Source organism: Microcebus murinus, chromosome 5, assembly GCF_040939455.1.
Source record: "Microcebus murinus isolate Inina chromosome 5, M.murinus_Inina_mat1.0, whole genome shotgun sequence".
Classification (NCBI taxonomy): Eukaryota; Metazoa; Chordata; class Mammalia; order Primates; family Cheirogaleidae; genus Microcebus; species Microcebus murinus.
Window position 1 is genome coordinate 89,778,115 of NC_134108.1, and position 22,523 is coordinate 89,800,637.

Below are 22,523 nucleotides of genomic sequence, written 5' to 3' on the forward strand. Positions count from 1 at the left end.
ATTTCACTCTCCCACACTACCTCTGGACCCTCCCACTCTTTCTGTGGCTCCCTAAATAATTATTTTGAACAAACTAGAATGCCTGGGGGATTATAGAGAGCCCTGCTTTTGTAAGGTGATCAACAGATTCTTACTCAGTGATTTTGGGAGTGGGTGCCACTGTTTTTGAAGGCTTTGCTATTTCCACATTTGTTTCTGCATTCTGTTAATGCTTTGTTTTTGAGATCAAAGTTTCCTTACTGGCTTCTTGTCTGGAGTGAGCTTCCAACTACCATATTTTGCACTTTTGCTACGAGGAGTATTTGAGGAGTCTTCTCCCGTTTCATGTAGATCGAGCTAGCTTCAAAGTATCCCCTTCAGGGGTCCTCAAACTTTTTAAACAGGGGGCCAGTTCACTGTCCCTCAGACCATTGGAGGGCCGGACTATAGTTTAAAAAAAACTATGAACAAATTCCTGTGCACACTGCACATATCTTATTTTGAAGTAAAAAAAAAACAAATGGATAAAAACAACCACATGTGGCCCACGGGCCGTAGTTTGAGGATGCCCCGTTTAGAGTATCATGTTAGTCTCACAAATGACGTCTGGTACATGCATGCATGCACGCATATATGCACACGTGGGTGCTTGCAAAGATATAAATTAATGTTTATTTTAGCTGTTCATATATGATTCAAACCTACTTACCAATGAATCAGTAGTTATTTATTGAGGGTCTACTCTTTTTTTTTTTTTTTAAATTCTCTTCAACTTCCATTTTATTTTATTGGATTTCTTTTTTTCTTTTTTTTATTTTGGCATATTATGGGGGTACAGATTTTAAGGTTTCAATAAATGCCCATTTCCCCCCCTCCCCCCAAAAGTCTCCATCATGACCATCCCCCAGATGGTGCACATCTCACTCATTATGTATGTATATACCCGCCCCCCTCCCCCCCCCACCTGTCCAATACCCTATTACTGTAGCACCTATGTGGTGCTTGTTTTTCCATTCTTGGGATACTTCACTTAGTAGTATGGGTTCCAGCTCTAACCAGGAAAATATAAGATGTGCTATATTACCATTGTTTCTTAGAGCTGAATAGTACTCCATGGTATACATATACCACATTTTATTAATCCATTCTTGGATTGATGGGCACTTGGGCTGTTTCCACAGCCTTGCAATTATGAATTGTGCTGCTATAAACATTCGAGTGCAGATGTCTTTTTTGTAGAGTGTCACTGGATCATTTGGGTAGATGCCCAGCAATGGGATTGCTGGGAGGGTCTACTCTTTATCTCAGCAGAAGGATAAAATACAAAATTTTATTAATACATAGTACTTACTATCTTGGAGTTGACTGGTTGGAAGAAACAAGATACTCACATACACAAAACAGTGAATTAATAGGGCAAGGAGGTATAAGATTATCTTGTATGCTACATTGAGTGGCACAGGCCAGGAGCTATCAGGACTGTAGGGGACAGAGAGAGAAATGGGGGCTGGGAGGATCAGCCAGACCCCCGCAGAGGAGGTATGGCTGATCTCTGCTTGGAAGGTTGAGTAGGATTATAGAAGACAGCAGTGACATGAAAGGACACGTGAGAGTAGGGATGCCATGGGCATGGCCTTGAACTGGCATGCAATTTTTTATGTTTGGGGAGGAATATTGAGAAGGTGCTGGTTGGATTGGGAAGATGCTGTTGGAGTAGTGGAGCTTAAATCAGTTGAATGAGAAAGATACTCACATATATTTTGACTATGAGACATTTGTAGACTTTGGTGAAAGTTATATGTGTTATGCACATTTTTATATTTTCCATGTTATCTTTGCTTTTGACACACAAAAGTTTCTGAGAGAAGTAAGCAGTATTAAATGTTTGATGAAAATCTCTATTTTAACACAGGCTTAGTATTAATATTTGCAGGCATTGTTATATACATAGGTACACATGTAAATATAATGTTGAATTGGCACATGAGAAAACTTAATTAACACGGTGAATTATTTTTTTCTAGGCCGGACCTGATAGACATGAATACTGTTGCTGTTCAAAGCAACCTTGCAAATTTAGAGCACGCTTTTTATGTAGCTGAAAAAATTGGTGTTATAAGACTTCTGGACCCTGAAGGTGAGTTATTTTCTTGACTGTATAAGGACAGGCATGAAAGTCTGATCAAAAGTAGTCTTATCAACATCATGAAATAATTTATGTTGCTGTTTTTAGATGTTGATGTCTCCTCACCTGATGAAAAATCAGTAATAACTTATGTTTCATCTCTCTATGATGCATTTCCTAAAGTCCCTGAAGGTGGTGAAGGCATTGGTGCAAATGTGAGTATTGATTTTTTCAGTCTAGAAGATGTGGATTCAGTAATGACCAGTTAACTGAATTCTTTCGTAGTTTAGTACTTCTGCAGTTTTTAAATGTCACATATATTTTCAAGAATTTGAATTAATAAACCGATACTCTATGTATTTCATGGCATCATTCCACCATTAAATTTAAAATATAACTAATTAAAACATTTGCTCTGTGTCATAAATAAAAGAGGCTATTTAGAGTTATAGGTCATTTTATGAATAAAAGCTGTAAACTCCTAAAATTTGGAGATTTTCATTTTTAGCTTGCTGTTGTTTTACAATTGCTGTTTGCTATGTATAGAATGTCTCACTTTTGGAAACAATTTCAAGTTTATTAACTCATATGATCCCATGAAATAAGTAAGCTAGATGTTGTTTTTCTGATTTAAAAGAGGAGTCTTAGAGGAAGGTTATTGGATTTGGCCAGATTAACAGAGCTAGTTAATAAACTGGTCAAGGTCTCTGACACATGGCTTTGGGCTCTTTATTAGTTGTCTGTTTCTCATAGGTTTGTGTAATTCAGTTCAGTCATGCATTTTGTAGTGCTCATGCTAACAAGTGCTTATACATTTCTGGAAGAGAACAGGAAACACTATTTGAGGGATGATCTCCTTCACTAGGTTTTCTCTTCTCCTCCATGCAGATACCTTTTTTTTTTTACATGTTACTCGAGATTTAGGAGCTCAGCCTGGATTAGCTCCCTGGGATTAGGATCTCCCTTTTCTGGTCTCTTATCCCAGCTCTGTGTGCTAGACCTATTTCCATATTCTTCCTCTGGTTCTTCTCTCAAAGACCTTGCCATCTTTGGATCGTTCACTAACTTGTTCCCATGCTTGCCTCTCATGATTCAGTGTCGAATTTTGCTTCACAATGTTTCTTTTGGCCATCACTTGCTGTCTCTTCTCACTGCCTCCACCTACCCCTGCCTCTTATCACCCTAGAACTAGGGTGATAGCTTTCTTATGGTCTTCCATCTCTATTTTTTTTCACTCTTCCCACCACCTTTGCACATTATTGCCAAATTAGTCTTATTAAACCTGGTGTCTTTAGCTTGAATACTTAAAGTGGCTACATATTGCTTGGAAGGTTAAATCCAATCTGGGTATTCTGACATATGACAAAACTCTGCATATATTAACTATTCTGCTTACCTACATTTTTAGCTATGATTTCCCCAGTATGAACTGTTTACTGATGGCTGGGCCATTTCCATGTCTGTGTCTCACTTGGGACTCAGCTCTCTTTTCTCTTTTCTCTCCACCACCCCACACTCCTGATGATAGCAGAACTGCTCAGAGACGACCTTTTCTAAGAAGCTTTTAGTGACTGTTTCGAGGCACAAACACACTTACCCGATTCTTATCTTGACTTCTAGCATATACTACCTGTTTCAGTTATTTCAACATGTAATTAAATACTGCTTTTCATTTTGCTTAAATGTTTATATATCTCTTTTGCCTCCCCATTTAGACAGTAGCTCTTGACAATAGGTACCATGTTTCCCCGGAAATAAGACAGGGTCTTATATTTATTTTTCCTCAAGAAGACACCCTATGGCTTATTTTCAGGGGATGTGTTATTTTTCCCTCAAAGCCTCAGCTTGCAGCCTGCACAGGATGGCCAGAAACTGACAGTGGGAGCTGACCTTGTTGGTGGGGCTGCCCGCACCTTTCTGGTCAACTGTGGGATAGTAGCTGTCACGATGGGACAGATGAGAAGGGCTGCTTGTCTTCTTTACTGCTCCTTGACGAAATGCATGGGTTGTGCAGATACACTGCGTAGCCACACCCATTACTAGGTCTTATTTTCGGGGTAGGGCTTATATTGCTCAAATGCTTAGTAATCCTGGTAGGGCTTATTTTATGGGGTAGGTCTTATTTTCAGGGAAACACGGTATTATGTCTCAAGGTATTTTTTTATTATAACACTAAGCACAATCTTTGAACATAATAAACATTCATCAGATACTTAATTGAGCATAGTAGTTGACAGCCTTCCAGTTTCTTCCATTTTTAAAAAGTTTGCTTAATGAGTACTTAAATAATCCCACCATATATATTTTTGGTAGTTTTCATTCCTATCTGGTTTCCTACACATTATAAAACTCTTTCGAGTTTCAGATATGTGGTGGACTTAGATCTAAAATGGTTGGCAGAGATGGGAAGTAACTTGGCTTATACAAGCTGTGACTTTCCTTTTCTTGAACCCCGGGAAATATCTAAATTGACAATGGATTTTTTTCTGCTGTACTTGGATACAGCCTCAGAAGCCTTCTCAACCCAGTGTCCCATGGGAACTGATAGGCAGCCACTATCTTTGGATCAGAATTGGCACTCATTGAGCTAGCGTTAGTGGCCAAATATCTGTTTATGTGGAAGGGATTGGGGCTGGGTGGAAAGTAAGAATACATTTAGCTGGTTCTCTGTGTCAAGCTTCAAGATGTGTAAATTCACAGAATGATTTCCTACTAAATCATGTTAGTTAGGAACATTATTATCTACAGACATGGACCTTTTCTGTCATGTCATTGTTCTAGGACGTTGAAGTCAAATGGATCGAATACCAGAATATGGTGAACTACCTCATCCAGTGGATTAGACACCATGTGACCACAATGTCTGAGAGAACATTTCCTAATAATCCTGTGGAACTAAAGGTCAGTGTCACTGCAGAAATTAAGTAGGACTGATTTGATTGTAAACTTTTAAATAGTGCTATAATAATTTTGTAATTTTAGAAGTTCAAGAAAAGTGACCCTTAGCAAGCTACTAATAGGTAGATAAAAATTTTTATTCATCTCTCTGTTATACAGAGAAAAGAGAGATAAACATTAATAATGAAAAACATAATAGCAGCAGCATCTCAAAGAAATTTATAGTCCTTAAGCTTTGATTTGTCCAGTGTTTAAAGGTTTAATTTGAGAGGGTCTCTAGAACTGACATTGCCAAATCATTTTTGGTGCATGGGAAATGCTTGGAGCCCAGTGGATGGCTGGCAGAAAGGAACTCTGGGAAGTAGATGCAAGCATGATCGTGATTGGGAGTGTGCTTGTGGTTCAGTCCTGTTAAAGACTGCCTCCAAGGCTTCTTTTGTATAGCAAGAGGCACATACTCTCTTTCACCATGAATTTGAAAATACTGAAACAGTTAGGTCAAGCTCTTTGAGGCAAGGACATTACAGAAATATAAAAGACATGATAGCTTTTGTAAACTTACCAAAGAATAAACTGTTTCGTTTTGTGTATTTAGATTTGTAGCAGCAAAGTAGTCTACTTTAGAAGCCAATAATGTGAATATTGATTACAAAGCCTTAACTCCTTGCTTTGTGAGCTTTGTTTTCATGATCAAACTGAAATTGAAAAAAAAAAAAAATGTTAATGATCCAGGGTGGGCCCTGTTGGAGTTATTTGTTATGTTTCTGAGTCCCTACGGAACATCTGTGGAGCAGCTCTCATTCCCATGGCCAGAGGGAGTTTGTCCTTGGCACGAAGTTCTTTGGCATCTGATGATATGAAACTTTTTAAGTGTTCTAATGTTGTTTGTGTGATGTCTCCCTGAAGGGATGTAAAACCTTCCCGGGCAGGAAAGCTTTTTTTTCTCTTCAACCACCACGGGGTGCCACGAGCACTGTTTAACACATAGTGACAGTCAGTGCCTAAAACATACAGACAGACAGACATGACAGACAGACATCCTAAAACATCACATTTTGAGCTCAGATCAATTTCAGATTTCATGTTCACACCCACTTATTTCCAGATGGCTTGCTATTGTTCAGGCCCTTGGGTAAATTTGTACTGGCTCCTGATTAGTGCAAGATTCCTAAAGTTATGGAAGCAATTTGGGTGACCACACCGATGCCTTGCTAGTTCCTAGGATAGGACACACTACAGGAAAGAAAATGTATCATGAGAAATGCCAAATAATTGCATTAGCAAAACTTGAAATGGAATCCTTCAGAAATGTGTCTGCCTGAAGATTTACAGGGTTTGGTTTTAAAGCAGTATCATTTATGATGAAATAATTAGTATATACTTATTAAATGTGGTGATGTTTTATCTCCATAATTTTTTATGAAGGCCTTTGTTAATAAATGCAATAAATTATATTTAAGAGGCTCTCAAATTAATACCTACAAGTTAGTAGATAATTTAATTATATGGTTGAAACTTCTATAATAGCACCCTCAACTAATTGTATCTACCTTCGTTTATTAAAAAAAATTATTCCAAGTTATTGCAGAAGTCCAAAAGAAAAAAAAAAGAGCAGAATCTGTTTAAATTGGCCAATAGGACATTGAAACCAAATTTTAGCCCTATCTATCTGCCAAGAATCCCACTTTCAAGGATATAACCATGAAATAGAACATATTTTTTTTCTTCCTTTATGGGAACTGCATCAAATTATTTTTACAAAAACTAAAAGTTAAAGAGCAGCATTTGGAAAGTGAATCTTTTACAGGGTATGTTTTCTTGTTTGGGTGATGAGAGATTTTTAGAAGAGCCATAGTAAACTAGTAAACACTGCCATGGTTTGTTATTATCTAGATGGCTGTGTGGCACATGTTGAATCATGGCTCACATCAATAATTACACTGTCATCAAATCTCATATAACCTGGGTTACCAGCTGGCTGGGAATCTGTATTGTCAATTTTATAAAGGAATTCCACTGAATGCATATGACACAGTAAATAGCATTTGAAGTGGGGACTTAGTGAGATAATGAAAAAACAGGTCTTTGAAGTTTGGCCCTTAATTTATTTTCCCTTTCATTTTAGGCACTTTATAATCAGTATTTACAGTTTAAAGAAACAGAGATTCCACCAAAGGAGACAGAAAAATCCAAAATTAAACGCCTATATAAATTATTAGAGGTAAGCTGAAATTTCCTTTGTAGTGTTAAGCATATTTTTTGTTGTTGTGTTGTTTTTACATCTTTGCTTCACATTAAATATTTTCGTTTTCTCAAGATTTGGATAGAATTTGGACGCATCAAACTCCTTCAAGGTTATCATCCAAATGACATAGAAAAAGAGTGGGGGAAACTCATTATTGCCATGCTCGAGAGGGAGAAGGCACTTCGCCCAGAAGTAGAAAGGTAGGCCAGAGATGTTTTCTGCTATGGATCTTGGCAGAGGGTGGGTGGTGGGTGGTGTCTTTGTTCTTGTGCAAAGAACTTAAGTTTTCGAGCCAGGCAGACCTAGGACCAAAATTTACTTTTTCTGTTTACTTGGCTGTGTGACTTTGGATAAGGCACTTAGTCTTGAGGATCCACAATTGAGTTTCTCATCTAGAAACTCTTCAAAAGGTTTTAAGGAATAACTCAGTGAAGTTTTTTTATACACACACATACACATATATATACACATACGCATATGAAGAACATGGTGGGCTGGATTGGTATGTGAAGTCTTATCTAATAATATATTATAGCTTTAAAGCCAATCTAAATTACCCATAATTTCTCATACAGGGCTTAATTCACCAGGGCCTGGATCTGGAAGCTCATTAGGTCAACAATTAACTTATTTGGTTTCTTGTTACACTTTTGGCTATGGCTTGCTTTCCATGGGGCAGTGGAAACCAAAGTCTAGCCCTTTTCCATTTAAAGGGGGATGGGGTGGTTTCTAGAACACTCTCAGTTCAGGTTTCCTTCCTGCCCCACTTCTACAAATGCATCTATTCCATGAAATCATCACTGGCTCTTTATCATTCTCTCTTATCACACCCAGTTGCCGGGGAAGGTATCGCTTAGTCTTCAGGAAGCATCTGTCTCAGTCGTGGTGCTTACCTCACAGCCTAGCGTGTGGTACGTGGGAACTGTGATCTGTGTTCCTCACACGTGAGGTCCACAGGGCCTGGGCCTTCCAGCCCGAGGCCCGTGTGGTCAGGCACACCTCTTTGGCCTCCTTGGCTCTCTGCAGAGCAGCCACACTGGCTGCTTTAAATCTCCAACTCTCTTCATTCCTAATCCTTCTCAGACCTCACCTCCAGCGTTACTTCCTCAAGAAACTTCCCTTGCAGGCTGGTTAAGATGTCTTGCTTAGAACTCTCCTATTTACCTGTATTGTTCCTTTGTAGCGCTTATCTCAGTAGTTATTCTATATTTATTTCTGAAATTGCTTGTTCAGGTGCTGCCTGTTTCACAGATGGGAACTCCAAGAATGTAGAGACAAACTCTTGTTTTTGCTGTGCCTTGCGTTGCCTATGCTTAACACAGTGCCTGGTACTTAGTAGCGGTGCTCAGTGTAGTCATGTTGTTTGAGCCTCCCACATTGACTTCAACATTGTTGGACAATGAAATAATGTGTTGAAGATATGGGAGCACGTCTAATTTGTCAGGCATTTATTAAATTACTAATTACACTTTTGTTAAAGCATAGTGTTGTATCTACCTAACTGGATCATTAGAACCAAAATGAACTTGGAGTACACATGAAAAAACTTTTATGGAGGAGGTAATTTGGAGTGATTAAAACGAGACACTAAGCGAATCATTTGGAATAATGGAAAAGTATGCCAGAGAAAGGATACAGAGTAGATTTTTAGTCATCAGAATAGTAGCTGAATTTTATTAAATGTCAGTCAAAGAATACAGACAGTGGTTAATAGCTCAGGGCCCAGGATCCACTCAATCCTGAGTCAGATTATTAGCTCAGCTTGCAAATTGTGTTACTTTAGACAAGTTCTTTAACTCTCTAAGCCTCAGTTTCCTCATTTGTAAACAGGATGTAATAATACCTACCACATTTAGTGGTTATGAGTATGAGGAGAGGTAATATATGTAAAATGATTAATCTCCTGCATATAATAATTGCTTAATAAATGCTAGGTGCTGGTATTACTGTTTTCAGCTGTTCTGTTTACTCACTATATTTGACATGGTGTTCTCAAATTTTCCCTTTCTTGACTTCTGAAAAAAAAAAAAATCTACCCTTAGCATGGAGAAGCAATAGTTTGGCTGTGTGGTTTTGGAGGCAGGAAAATATTTAGGAGCTTGTTTTAATAAATACCTCCATTTTTCTTGATGCAACAAGTTTTTTGGCATTGACCATGTATCACAAATAATAGCTACGTGGCATGGGAGTGTGTAAAAGACAAATGGGAAAGAGCCAATGTTCTTATGCCTTGTAATAACCTACAGAAAGGAAAAACAAGCACAGACAAATTAAATTTGCATACTCTACTTGGCACTTTGGCTTTCAAAAATGTAAAGTAACTACTATGGTAGTTTAGAAGTAACATACTGAGAGCATGTTATATAAAGAAAAGTGAATGGATAATTTTGCAGTTAATTTAGCCTAATAAACAAATGACATAGTGGTTAAAATGGAAATGTATTTTGTTTCTAATCAAATTCATTTGTTTGTAGGTACTTGATGATGTTTAGCTTTTTGCCTTTGTTAAAAACTTGGCCCTTTGCAGAAGTCAGGCCATGATCGAATATTTGTGTTCCTTTAGCTGATGATTGGTATTGCCAGAATAATCTTTGCTTGCAGTACCTGGGCTTCTGTGAAGCATCTGAGTTGTTTTTTAGGTGGTTGCAATTGGATGACTCTTTGTGAAAATATTTGGCGTATCTTTTCCAGTGACGCCCAGATCACTCTGCTTTGTCTGTACTTGTAGGGTTTTAATGCAAGCTACAAAAGGCAAACCTCAGCTAGCAAAGGATGGCTTTAGGCGAGATTCTTTTGAATAGTTATCAGCATATTATTTGCTGTGAGTTGCATATGCATGTTGAAGCATATTTAAGGAGCCATTAGAAGCTGTAACATTCAGCTGCCACTTTTCGCCGTTAGAAGTAGAGCTTTTTTTCCTAGACCTTCTAAAAGTCTGCTTTGGATGGTCAAAGAAAGACTATCATTTCAGGAGTGAAGATGCACAGTAGTAGTTATAGTTACCACAGCAGCGATTCTGTGTTTAGTAATACCACCAGTACTCGGACTAGTCTTGATTCAAATGAAAATCTTCTCTCGGTCCATTGTGGTCCCACGCTGATCAACTCCTGCATTAGCTTCGGCAATGAAACCTTGGGTGGACGAAGGTACTGCATCATTGGTGTAGGGTTGTGTTTTGCTTTTGGTGGGCAGCATTTTTCAGGAATGCTAATAAGCTCTTTGACTTCAAAGGGAGAAGCTGTATTTTATTTTGTCTCATCTTTTAGGTTGGAAATGTTGCAGCAGATTGCCAACCGAGTTCAGAGGGACAGTGTCATCTGTGAAGACAAACTGATTCTTGCCCGGAATGCTCTCCAGTCTGTAAGTTAATTTTGGGAGCCATTGAGGTTGTGCTGGAGGGGTCAGTGTGCGTTTGGATGAACGGAAACTTTTGCGTAATGTGTGGTTGATTCTTGGTATATTTTGTCCACTAAAACTTAAAGTCCCTTAAAGATCATGATTGGCGTGTGCTCTCTTGAGGGACAATAAGCAAAGGGAAAACATATTTTTGAACCAACAAGGAAAACTAAGGGAAGCACATGTGGGTTTCTGTTCTAATATTTGGAGTTTTATATTTGGGGCTGGTTTTGAAACTTGTTTCACAGAAGTAATACTGAGTTCTTTTAAAATACAGGACTCTAAAAGATTAGAATCAGGGGTGCAGTTTCAGAATGAAGCAGAAATTGCCGGTTATATACTTGAATGTGAGAACCTTCTACGCCAGCATGTAATTGATGTACAGATTCTTATTGATGGGAAATATTACCAGGCAGATCAATTGGTACAGAGGTAAGAATGCCACTTATTCCTACTCTGTCCTTTTGTGTAACTGTTTCATGGGCATTTGTGATAGGAATATAGAGTATGACAATTTAATGAAATGTAGCTCTTTTCAGTTGAAAATGTGTGTCACATTAATTTTGGCATAGTTTGGTATGTTAAATAGGTATTTGTTCTTCAAAGATTAGTAATAGATAAAAGTATTTTATGATACATATAATATTTGCTGCTGTGGTAACTAACATATTCATTAAAATGAATACTTTAAATGTATGTATATTTCATATATGTATTCATTTATACATTTACATATAAGCATTCATTTTAAATGTATATATATACCTATATGTAACATACATGCATTTAAAGTATTCATGTGTGACATTTGAAAAGAGGAAAAATATAAGAAAAATGTCATTTTTAATTCAATTTTTCAGTTTTCTGTTTATCTTATGAAAATGTTTATAAATTTTGAAAAAAATATATATGTACAAAAATTTATGTCTCTGAGAAGTAGATTTGGGAGTAGGTATGGAACATTTCAGGCTGTAGTCTCTCTCTCTGTATCCATCCATCTATCCCTCTATCTATCTTTCTATCAAAGCAAAATTTTTAAATAATACTTTGACCCAGTAATTTACTTTTAGGATTCTATAGTAGTTCTAAATATGGGAAAAAAATATAAATAAATGTAGGGAAAAGCTTTATGTTCATGACAGAAGTATTTTATAATAACAATAGTTTGGAACTATCCTAGATGTCAAATAATAGGAGAACGATCACATTATAGTATAATAATGTTTCATTATAAATGATAGTTATAAATACTAATAATATGAAAAATCCTCATAGTACAGTGTTCACTGAAAAAAATTGTTATGCAAAGTTTTACTGATATGATTACAATGATCTATTTTTTACGTACTTTATTTTTTGAGTATTTTAGGTTTACAGAAAAATTGAGTGGAAAATAGAGTTCCCATATACCCCCTATCCCCCCTCTTCCCCAATGATTAACATATTTGTTATAACTGGTAAGCCAATATTGAAACATTATTATTAACTAAAGCCCAGAGTTTACATTAGGGTTCACTCTTTGTGGCAAGTGCCTTTTATATTGTACCTTATCCTTTTTTGGGTTTTTTTCAGGGTTGCAAAACTACGTGATGAAATTATGGCCTTAAGGAATGAATGTTCCTCTGTGTACAGCAAAGGACGCCTGCTGACGACGGAACAGACGAAGCTCATGATATCAGGAATCACCCAGAGTTTAAACTCAGGATTTTCACAGACCTTACACCCCAGTCTGAACTCAGGGCTGACCCAGAGTTTAACACCTTCCTTGACCTCTTCCAGTGTGACTTCTGGCCTGTCATCAGGGATGACTTCCCGCCTAACTCCGTCTGTCACTCCAGCTTATACACCTGGTTTCCCATCAGGATTAGTTTCAAATTTCGGTTCAGGAGCAGAGCCAAATTCATTGCAAACTCTGAAGTTGATGCAGATCCGAAAACCCCTTCTAAAGTCTTCTTTGCTGGATCAAAATTTAACAGAAGAGGAAGTCAACATGAAATTTGTTCAGGATCTTTTGAATTGGGTTGATGAGATGCAGGTAAAAACAAAGTTTACTTTATCTGAGTCTTTCAGTCTTTTATTGCTATCAGTTTCTTTTTCTAACCTAGTATTTTGCTGTTTGCAGGTACAGCTGGACCGCACTGAATGGGGCTCAGATTTGCCAAGTGTTGAAAGCCATTTAGAAAATCATAAAAATGTTCACAAAGCTATTGAAGAATTTGAATCTAGCCTTAAAGAAGCTAAAATCAGTGAGGTAGGTGACTTCAGAATTTGTGTATATTTCATTTTAGTTTATTGTTGGTTTGCTCCTTATATAAAGACCTTGTCACTCAGTAATAGGTACGTTAAGTGTAGTCAGAACTCCTTCATATTCCTAACTTTGATGTCTTTTTATTCCATGTTATAGATTCAAATGACAGCGCCTCTTAAACTAACTTATGCAGAAAAGTTGCACAGATTAGAGAGTCAGTATGCAAAACTCTTGGTAAGTGGTTTTTTTTTTTTTTTTTAAACCTTCTGGTTCCCTTATCTGTGTTTGGTAAAGACATGATTCTTATAATGATTTTCCTTATAAAGAATACATCCAGGAATCAGGAGCGGCACCTCGATACACTCCATAATTTTGTAAGTCGTGCAACTAATGAACTTATTTGGTTGAATGAAAAAGAAGAAGAGGAAGTTGCTTATGACTGGAGTGAGAGAAATACTAACATAGCAAGGAAAAAAGATTATCATGCTGTAAGTGTGACCTCTGCCTTTGCATAGTAAGGTTGTATTTCAGGTTTAGATCTGTTTCTAACACATTTCTTAATTCTTTCTTGAATTAGGAATTAATGAAAGAACTCGATCAAAAGGAAGAAAATATTAAATCTGTTCAGGAGATAGCAGAGCAGCTACTTCTGGAAAATCACCCAGCCCGGTTAACTATAGAAGTAAGTCAGAAAGTGTAACAGTCTTGGTTGAATATTGACATGTGATTATTGCTCTTCAGAATCCTTTATTGCTGATAAATTGAAAAATACAAACCATCAAGCTTTATTACACTGACTCAGGTACCTTTGATTAATTGAATAATTTAAGTTAATAATTGTTATTAATTATGATTTAATTTAATAATTTTACAATCTGGTTTTATGAAGTGGTTTTGTGAGGTGTATTGCAACAGCATCCTGGCAAGGCCTCCCATATGGTATACAAGGAAACTTTCAAATAATAGAAGTGTATATTTGATAACGGGATTTATCAGGTTGCTTGTATAGTTGTGGCAGTGGTGATGTTTTTAGTTTTTAGGCCTGGTATTTACTAGGCAGAGTTAGTGACTTTCTGAATGGGAAATAGGGTTAGTTAAGAGGACCCAGGAGTATCACTCCTGGACAGATGGATGTGGCATATTGCTAGGAGAAAAAGAAATGATGCCTTGCATAAAAGATGACATGCTTCAAGCTCACGGTTGAGGGAAGGAATCTGATAGTCTTTGCTGAAGTCATCATGAGAAAAGATAGGTAAAATTCTAGGCCTCATTAGGAAGTTTTGGGAATGTTATATTTGACTTTCTTTCATATAAAATATGGTTTTGCATCCACATGAAATGCCACGTAGGAATGTTAAAGATGTAGAAAAGATCAGGGAACTGCTAGGGAAAGGAAAATAGAATAATGCAGGGTCTGGAATGTAGTTTTGTATGATAAATAAACTAAAAATAGAGTATTCCTTAGGGTACAGAGAGGAAAGCTGTTAGGAAGTAGGATTGTAAGTTAAGACTATTGATGGGAATGGAAAATGTGAATATTAGTCTAATTTGTTGTATATAAAATGATAATCTAATTAATGAAAAGTTTCTTAAGGGGTAAAATGAAGCCTTAGTAATCTTTATGATACTATTGGCTTATTCAGTGTCTTGTATCGGGTACGTGGATAATGTTTAGTTAATTTATCAACACTTTGATCCTTTATATAAAAAAGTAACTAGTAATCTAACAATGATAGGTCTTTTATGGTCAGTTTACTCAAAGTAGCTTAATTTGAGGGAGCATATAATATGATCATGATATGTTGCCAGATTTCCAATGCTGCATTGTCCATTCCATTCAGAAAGCCTGCCTGAGCATAGCTCAGCAGGAATGAGTTTTTTCCAAAAGGAGGAAAAATGACAGGCTTGCTTAAAATAGTCATTAAAGCATCTAGAGCGCCCTCTCCTGGAACTCAGTGAATTGCACCTTAAATATGCAGGGTGTTTCATGTTTCCATAATGAAGTTGACATCCTTTCTACAATATTTTTTGCCCCCATGAAAGGTATACCCTGCATTAAATTAAAAGTTTGAGAAAGCAGATTTTTTAATAAAAATTCTTGGTGTTATCATCATTATAATTCCAGAATTACACTAGTTTGGGAGTGCATGCACTCTTTTTCCACCCTCCTGAAATCTTTCTCCAGTAAAAACAAAGAGAAAACTACAGAACCATATATTTCTGTGTTAGAAGGTGTCTTTTATGATACAATATTATAAAAATTCAGTAAAAGAAGTCACGAAGGAAAAGCATATATGCGGATTCCGCAGAGCAGGTATAAGGATGGGCGGCGGCAAAGGAGTAAAGGGTTGGTTTTCTCAAGAGGAGGGACAGCTTACATTGATTTCAGTGGTTAAATATTTTTTCATGTAAAATAGCCAGTGGTAACTTTTTCTTTATATTTTAAGGGGAAATTTCAAGAAGCTTAAATTTGGAAAGAAAGAAACTGGACTGATTAAAAAACATTTTACATTTAAACTTTAGAACTGGCTTTGTGCAAATAGGAACTCTTAGATAAGAAGGGCATTTTATTACCATGATATATAAGTCTTATTGTTTTCAGTGTCATCATCTGTTTAGATAGTAGAGTATCTGAGTGTTTAGAAGAATCAATGTATAGGTACCTTATTACCGTCTAGCCAGTGATGATGGCTGTGCTTTATCTTCAAGGCCTACAGAGCGGCCATGCAGACGCAGTGGAGCTGGATCCTACAGCTCTGCCAGTGTGTGGAGCAGCACATAAAGGAGAACACGGCATATTTCGAGGTCTGTGAATAAAGTCATAACTTCAATAGATGGTATTTTGGCTGACTTGCAGAAATCTTCTTCACAATTTATTTTTAAGAAATTAAGCATATATTTAATGTGCTAGGGCAATAAATGGAAGTGTTTTCTTTGTAGGATATAAAGGCTGGTTTCATGTTCTATAGGATCAATTGAAGCATTCTATTAAGGAAGAAATCCTTTAAAAATCTCTTCAGATATCATAAAATCTTTATTCTACGAATGTGTCTCTTATTAAGGAAATGTTTTCATCGCAGAGAGTCAACCAAATGAGCTCTTTGTTTTATTTTTTGAGAGTTTTTATAGTATTCCTGGAATTATATCCCTACTTAAAAATTGTTTGAACCCTAAAGTAAAACGGACATTTAACCAAAATAATACAGAGCCAGAACATAATACACATATAAACTATGGACACTTACTATTCATTCATAACCCTCCAAGTTCAAGGGTTGTTGTTTGGTTCAAGGAAGGATGGGGCTGTCAAGTTGTCCTGTGCTTCTATTCTGTTCCCACTTGTGGGGGGCACACAACAGGGCCCTGGTACCTGAACTTGACAACTCTGTGCTTTACTGGCATTTATCATACTTTAACTGCCAGATTTCTTCTTCCTTTAGTTTTTCAATGATGCCAAAGAAGCTACTGATTACTTGAGGAACCTCAAAGATGCTATTCAGCGGAAGTACAGCTGTGATCGAACAAGCAGCATTCACAAGCTGGAAGACCTTGTTCAGGAATCAATGGTACTAATACACAAACTTACGCATTTTATCAATAATGTGTAATAGTGATTGGATTAGTTTTTTATTATATTTTTATGTGTATAGAACTTTATATTTTATTGGAACTCTTGATATTTCTACCTCATTCGATTAAGCATTTAAGCATTCAGTTTTAGTGTTTTTTTGGTAACAAATACAACAATCATGTTTTTTATGTGATAACTTCAATATTTGATAGTCTTGTGATATGCTTTCACAGTGCTCTGTTGGTGTGTGTGTTTAGCCATTCATTCCACAAATGCTTCGGAAGTACTTTCTTTCTTTCTTTTTCTTTTTTTTTTTGAGACAGAGTCTCCCTCTGTTGCCTGGGCTAGAATGCCGTGTTGTCAGCCTAGCTCACAGCAACCTCAAACTCCTGGGCTCAAGCGATCCTCTTGCCTCAGCCTCCCAAGTAGCTGGGACTACAGGCACACATCACTATGCCCGGCTAATTTTTTCTATATATTTTTGGTTGTTCAGCTAATTTCTTTCTATTTTTAGTAGGGATGGGGTCTCACTCTTGCTCAGGCTGGTCTTGAACTCCTGAGATAAACGATCCACCTGCCTCAGCCTCCCAGAGTGCTAGGATTACAGGCGTGAGCCACAGAGCCCGGCCCTTAAGTACTTTCTATAGCCTAGGCACGGTTTTAGGCTCTGGAGATGCAGCAGGGAACAAAGCAGATAAGAATCTCTGCTCTGATGGTGCTAGTTAATGCTAGGGAGGGAGCTAGACAATGGGATAAATAAGTAGAATTTATGCATTATAGTGGTAAATGCTAAAGAGGAAAAGAAACAGCCAAACAGACAAAATAAAGGGAGGAGGGATTCAAGAGGGGGGAGGGGGTGATAGAAGAGTTAGACCTGGTGGTCAGGGAAGACTTTTCTGATGAAGTTTCATTTTTGTAAAGCCCTAAAGGAATGGAGAGTGCAAGTCTTAATTTTTAAAAACCCGTCACTTTTATTACTTAGGAAGAGAAAGAAGAACTTCTGCAGTACAAAAGCACAGTGGCAACCTTGATGGGGAAAGCGAAAACAATAATTCAGCTGAAGCCAAGGAATTCTGACTGTCCTCTCAAAACTTCCATTCCAATCAAAGCTATTTGCGACTACAGACAAATTGAGGTACTTGTAACTCCCTGACGTAGACCTGTTTCTGATTTTATTCATCTATTTTAAAAAATGAGATCATATTGCTTACTAGTGGTAAAGTTTTTCTACTTCATAAAACAAAAAAAAGGATACAAGATTAAGTATGGAAAATGATTAGTTAACAATGACTTCATTTAGTTTTTCTGTTCTTCATTTAAAACCAGATAACCATTTACAAAGATGATGAGTGTGTTTTGGCGAATAACTCTCATCGTGCTAAATGGAAGGTCATTAGTCCTACTGGGAATGAGGCTATGGTCCCATCTGTGTGCTTCACTGTTCCTCCACCAAACAAAGAAGCGGTTGACCTTGCAAACAGGTTTGTAGGCATTAGCTAAAAACATAGAGCTGGTTTTGGGGGCTATCTGAAGGTTGAAGAAACAGATGACTACTTTGTCAAGGCCTGGCAGAATCAGAAGGCTCTAGAACTAATAAACGTGGTATATTTCACGCAGAAAAAGAACAATCATAGCATGTTTTCAGAGGGAGTAAATCTCTTTTCTTTCATATATTTCAGAATTGAGCAACAGTATCAGAATGTCCTGAGTCTTTGGCATGAGTCTCACATAAACATGAAGAGTGTAGTATCCTGGAATTATCTCATCAATGAAATTGACAAAATTCGAGCTAGCAATGTGGCGTCAGTAAGTATAAATCTACATGTCAACTCAATGTGTCCAAAAATGTCATGTGTGGGGAGGAGTTTATATTTGCTCTAGAATCGGATGGAACCCAGCAAATCCGTGCTAATATTCATTCATTAAATGAATATTTGTTATATGTCTGCTGTATACTAGGTACTTTCTAAGAATTGGGGAAGTCAGGAGATCACAGATTTCTGCCAGTGCTTATTGGGAGATAGGGAGACAGGACAGTGTTTGGACATACAGAGATAGGTATAGTTGATTTCATTTATTGAATTTTATAGACTTGCTTTTCCTTGTCTTTTTTTTTTTTTTTTTTTGAGACAGTCTCGCTTTGTTGTCCAGGCTAGAGTGAGTGCCGTGGCGTCAGCCTAGCTCACAGCAACCTCAAACTCCTGGGCTTGAGTGATCCTTCTGCCTCAGCCTCCCGAGTAGCTGGGACTACAGGCATGCGCCACCATGCCCGGCTAATTTTTTTTATATATATATCAGTTGGCCAATTAATTTCTTTCTATTTATAGTAGAGACGAGGTCTCGCTCTTGCTCAGGCTGGTTTTGAACTCCTGACCTTGAGCAATCCGCCCGCCTCGGCCTCCCAAGAGCTAGGATTACAGGCGTGAGCCACCGCGCCCGGCCTTTTCCTTGTCTTTTAAAATCTGAAATTTTTAATGAAAAAAAAATAATTTCAAATGGTTCTACTATTCATGACTGTTAATGTAAACTGGCATATACTATGAGACCATATTGACATCTGTCCCATTCAAATTTAACTCTTAGCACTATACTCATTTAATTACCTAGATCTTTGGTCTTCTTTAGATAAAGACAATGTTACCTGGTGAACATCAGCAAGTTCTGAGTAATCTACAGTCTCGCTTTGAAGATTTTCTAGAAGACAGCCAGGAATCCCAAATATTTTCAGGCTCAGATATAACACAACTGGAAAAGGAGGTTAATGTATGTAAGCAGTATTATCAAGAACTTCTTAAATCTGCAGAAAGAGGTAAAGCATGAGAATCCTTGTCTTTTTTTTCTGACAGGTGTTTAGTTCAGGCTATTTTTTACTCTTAGTGGGAATTTAAATCTTAGGTGAATTATGTCACTCAGCCTATGTATGATACAAGGACACAATTGCTAGAACGTTAAAAGCATGTTTGAGACAGGAAGATGGAAGGAGGGATTCATTTATTTCTAAATGATGAATTACCAAAAGAGTGCCAACCAAATAGTATAACAAACAGTGAATTCTTACTACGTCTGCTTTTCAATGTTTTCACTGTTTTGCAATGTAATGTTCAGAGTGATAATCCTTAAGTTTCAGAAAAGATTCAATTATTTTGCCATTTACCAAACTTTGATTTCATATAGTAATTAAAGCAAAAGATTTTGTCTGGTTTACTTTTGTTAAATACAAATTTTATCTTGAAATCTTTTGATATTAATTAGAAACAAATTTTATTAGTAAATGTTCTGTTTTTTTAAATCTTAAATATTAACACATTCTTTACCTACTTTTCCCTTCTAAGGATTTTTATTTGATTTTTATAATTAATCTGCAACTAACATAATTCATATTTTTGTGAACATAAAAGAGCAATATATTAATTTCTTTGGACATTTTAATCTCTAGCATAGGCACTGTTTTGGGTTCGGAGATACAGCAGGGAACAAATCAGATAAGAATCTCTGCTTAGTACTTGAAATGGTATTAGGGAGATTTTATTAATGCTTCTTAAATATTAAGATTTATATTTTAGGGTTTGTATTCTTTGGATAAATTTGTGATAAAAACAGGAACCGTAAATTTGACTAGCTATGTCCCCGTAACAGTAAAATTGCCTTATTAAAACATGAAAAAGAGCATCCAAAAGATAGAAAGCAAGGTATTTGCTAAACATTATATTTATTTTCACAGAGGAGCAAGAAGAATCAATTTATAATCTCTATATCTCCGAAGTTCGAAACATTAGACTTCGGTTAGAGAACTGTGAAGACCGATTGATTAGACAGATCCGAACTCCCCTGGAAAGAGATGATTTGCATGAAAGTGTGTTCAGAATCACAGAGCAGGAGGTGAGAATTCTAATGTGTTGGGGGAAAAAATAAGGTAAATTACTATCCTAATGACCTTAGGCATCAACTACTGGTCACGTTGGGAGGTCTTAGGGTATGTATTTATTGCTGATTGTAAGCTAGGATTCTGTAAATCTGTTCAGTCTCTGACACAGATAAACACGGGAACATGAACCCTCTTACCTATTATGATAAAGGCTATAAATGTTTCTCATAATGAAAGTCATTATATCCTGCTATATGCAAAAGCACTAAGTTAAATCTTGGGGCTCAGGAGCTGGGCAGTAAGGAAATTGTTGATTATAATATTTTAATGCCATGGATTAGTCTCTTTGATAAAGAAAAAGTAACAAATAAATAGATTTTTAAGTCAATGGTCATAGTATAACATGTGTATTTTTAAACTGTTTTAAGAAAAATGCCTCATCTGAGGCAATTGCCTAATTCTTAAGTTTGTTGTCTGTTTTATAGAAACTAAAGAAAGAACTGGAACGACTGAAAGATGATTTGGGAACAATCACAAATAAATGTGAAGAATTTTTCAGTCAAGCGGCAGCCTCCCCGTCAGTTCCTACCTTACGGTCTGAGCTCAGTGTGGTCGTTCAGAACATGAACCAAGTCTACTCTATGTCTTCCACTTACATAGATAAGTATGTAACTCTATCTCAATATATAATTTGCTTCATACAACTGTCGTTTTCATATGCTGTTAATTTAAAAATTCATTTTTATGAAGGTAAATATTTAATTTTTATTTTGTCTAAAGAAATACATTATATTTTTTAATGGATTTATGACATTTCTCTGTGTTAAAAGATGATATGCCTCAGAGATTAATGCATAATGTGTTATACTTCCAGTAGTTTTGGTAGCTCAGCTGCTGTAGCCTACAGGGTTTTCCTCTCATGCTTGGCCTAAACAAGGTCAGAAAGAAACTGTCTTGTGTGGAATCTCTTGCTAAATACTACTTGTAGGGTAGGGCAGGAATGGAGCACATGCTGTCTGTCTATTAAGCAGAGAGCCAGATAAATGTTAATCTTATAGTAACTGTATCAATCTTATAGTAACTTCGTCTTCCAAGACGAAGAACATGCTATGCCATATGTCATAATAGTGCTTTAGGATGGCATTATGTAAAATAAACATTTAATAATATGTGGCTATTGTTTAACTCCCTCTTTCAGGTTGAAAACTGTCAATTTGGTGTTAAAAAACACTCAAGCTGCAGAAGCCCTTGTCAAACTCTATGAAACTAAACTGTGTGAAGAAGAAGCAGTTATAGCTGACAAGAATAATATTGAGAATCTAATAAGTACTTTAAAGGTATGAGTCTCACCTTTGGCTACTTTTCAGGATCATAGTCTACACGTATTTCTCTCACACTAGTTCAGATCTTCAAACATCAAGCCTTAGATATCTTAGTTTGAAGGTATTTTTGAATGGAAGTTTTCCATTTCCTATCTTTATAATTCTACGGCTTACTGTAAATAAGTATGGCTAGTCACTTTAGTTTGAGGAGAGTTCTTCTCCTTTGAAGTTTGAACTTTTTTGGCAGTAGCTTTTGATAGTTAGTTCATCTTGGCAGGAAGAGGAGTTGAAACTAAAAATTAAATTATTTGTAATAGATATACTTTCTAAAAGAGGTACTTATTTTAAAATATCAAGGAGGTAAATAGAAGACTTAATCTAAGAAAGTAAAAAGACTAGTAGTTGTATTCCTCTGTATCTATATTTCTCTATATAAAACACTTAGTAAAACTATTGCAAAGCAATTGTGAAAAGTTATCTCAGTGATTTTTCATGCATATATTCATTTTTTAACAATAGAATTAGTACACATTGAAAAATAGACAATAAAAAAGACTTACTGGCTGGGCGCAGTGGCTCATGTCTGTAATCCTAGCACTCTGAGAGGCTGAGGTGGGAGGATTGCTTGAGCTCAGGAGTTGAAGACCAGCCTGAGCAAGAGTGAGACCCGGTCTCTACTATAAATAGAAAGAAATTAGCGAAACAACTAAAAATTGAAAAACTTAGCTGGGCATGGTGGCACATGCCTGTAGTTCCAGCTACTTGGGAGGTTGAGGCAGGAGGATCACTTGAGCCCAGGAGTTTGAGGTTGCTGTGAGCTAGGCTGACGCCACAGCACTCTAGCCCAGGCAAGAGAGTGAGACTCTGTCTCAAA

At 36.7% G+C, this 22,523-nt stretch overlaps 1 protein-coding gene across 27 annotated transcripts in view; it reads left to right on the plus strand.

Moving 5' to 3' along the window:
* Window positions 1-22,523, plus strand: part of DST (dystonin) — a 462,173-nt gene that overhangs the window by 279,716 nt on the left and 159,934 nt on the right. For 24 of the 27 annotated variants that reach the window (XM_020287134.2, XM_076003259.1, XM_076003267.1 and 21 more), the window contains 21 exons: window positions 2,004-2,116; window positions 2,213-2,319; window positions 4,886-5,005; window positions 7,128-7,223; window positions 7,320-7,447; window positions 10,514-10,607; window positions 10,921-11,075; window positions 12,216-12,678; window positions 12,766-12,894; window positions 13,048-13,125; window positions 13,218-13,379; window positions 13,469-13,573; window positions 15,601-15,696; window positions 16,332-16,457; window positions 17,445-17,597; window positions 17,789-17,943; window positions 18,142-18,268; window positions 19,088-19,271; window positions 20,184-20,341; window positions 20,813-20,991; window positions 21,526-21,664. In XM_020287134.2, the coding sequence (XP_020142723.2) occupies window positions 2,004-2,116; window positions 2,213-2,319; window positions 4,886-5,005; window positions 7,128-7,223; window positions 7,320-7,447; window positions 10,514-10,607; window positions 10,921-11,075; window positions 12,216-12,678; window positions 12,766-12,894; window positions 13,048-13,125; window positions 13,218-13,379; window positions 13,469-13,573; window positions 15,601-15,696; window positions 16,332-16,457; window positions 17,445-17,597; window positions 17,789-17,943; window positions 18,142-18,268; window positions 19,088-19,271; window positions 20,184-20,341; window positions 20,813-20,991; window positions 21,526-21,664 (3,067 nt within the window). Of the gene's footprint in view, window positions 1-2,003; window positions 2,117-2,212; window positions 2,320-4,885; window positions 5,006-7,127; window positions 7,224-7,319; window positions 7,448-7,532; window positions 10,394-10,513; window positions 10,608-10,920; window positions 11,076-12,215; window positions 12,679-12,765; window positions 12,895-13,047; window positions 13,126-13,217; window positions 13,380-13,468; window positions 13,574-15,600; window positions 15,697-16,331; window positions 16,458-17,444; window positions 17,598-17,788; window positions 17,944-18,141; window positions 18,269-19,087; window positions 19,272-20,183; window positions 20,342-20,812; window positions 20,992-21,525; window positions 21,665-22,523 lie in introns of those variants that run through there. The other 3 variants (XM_012780801.3, XM_076003277.1, XM_012780800.3) reach the window with 3 other exon arrangements.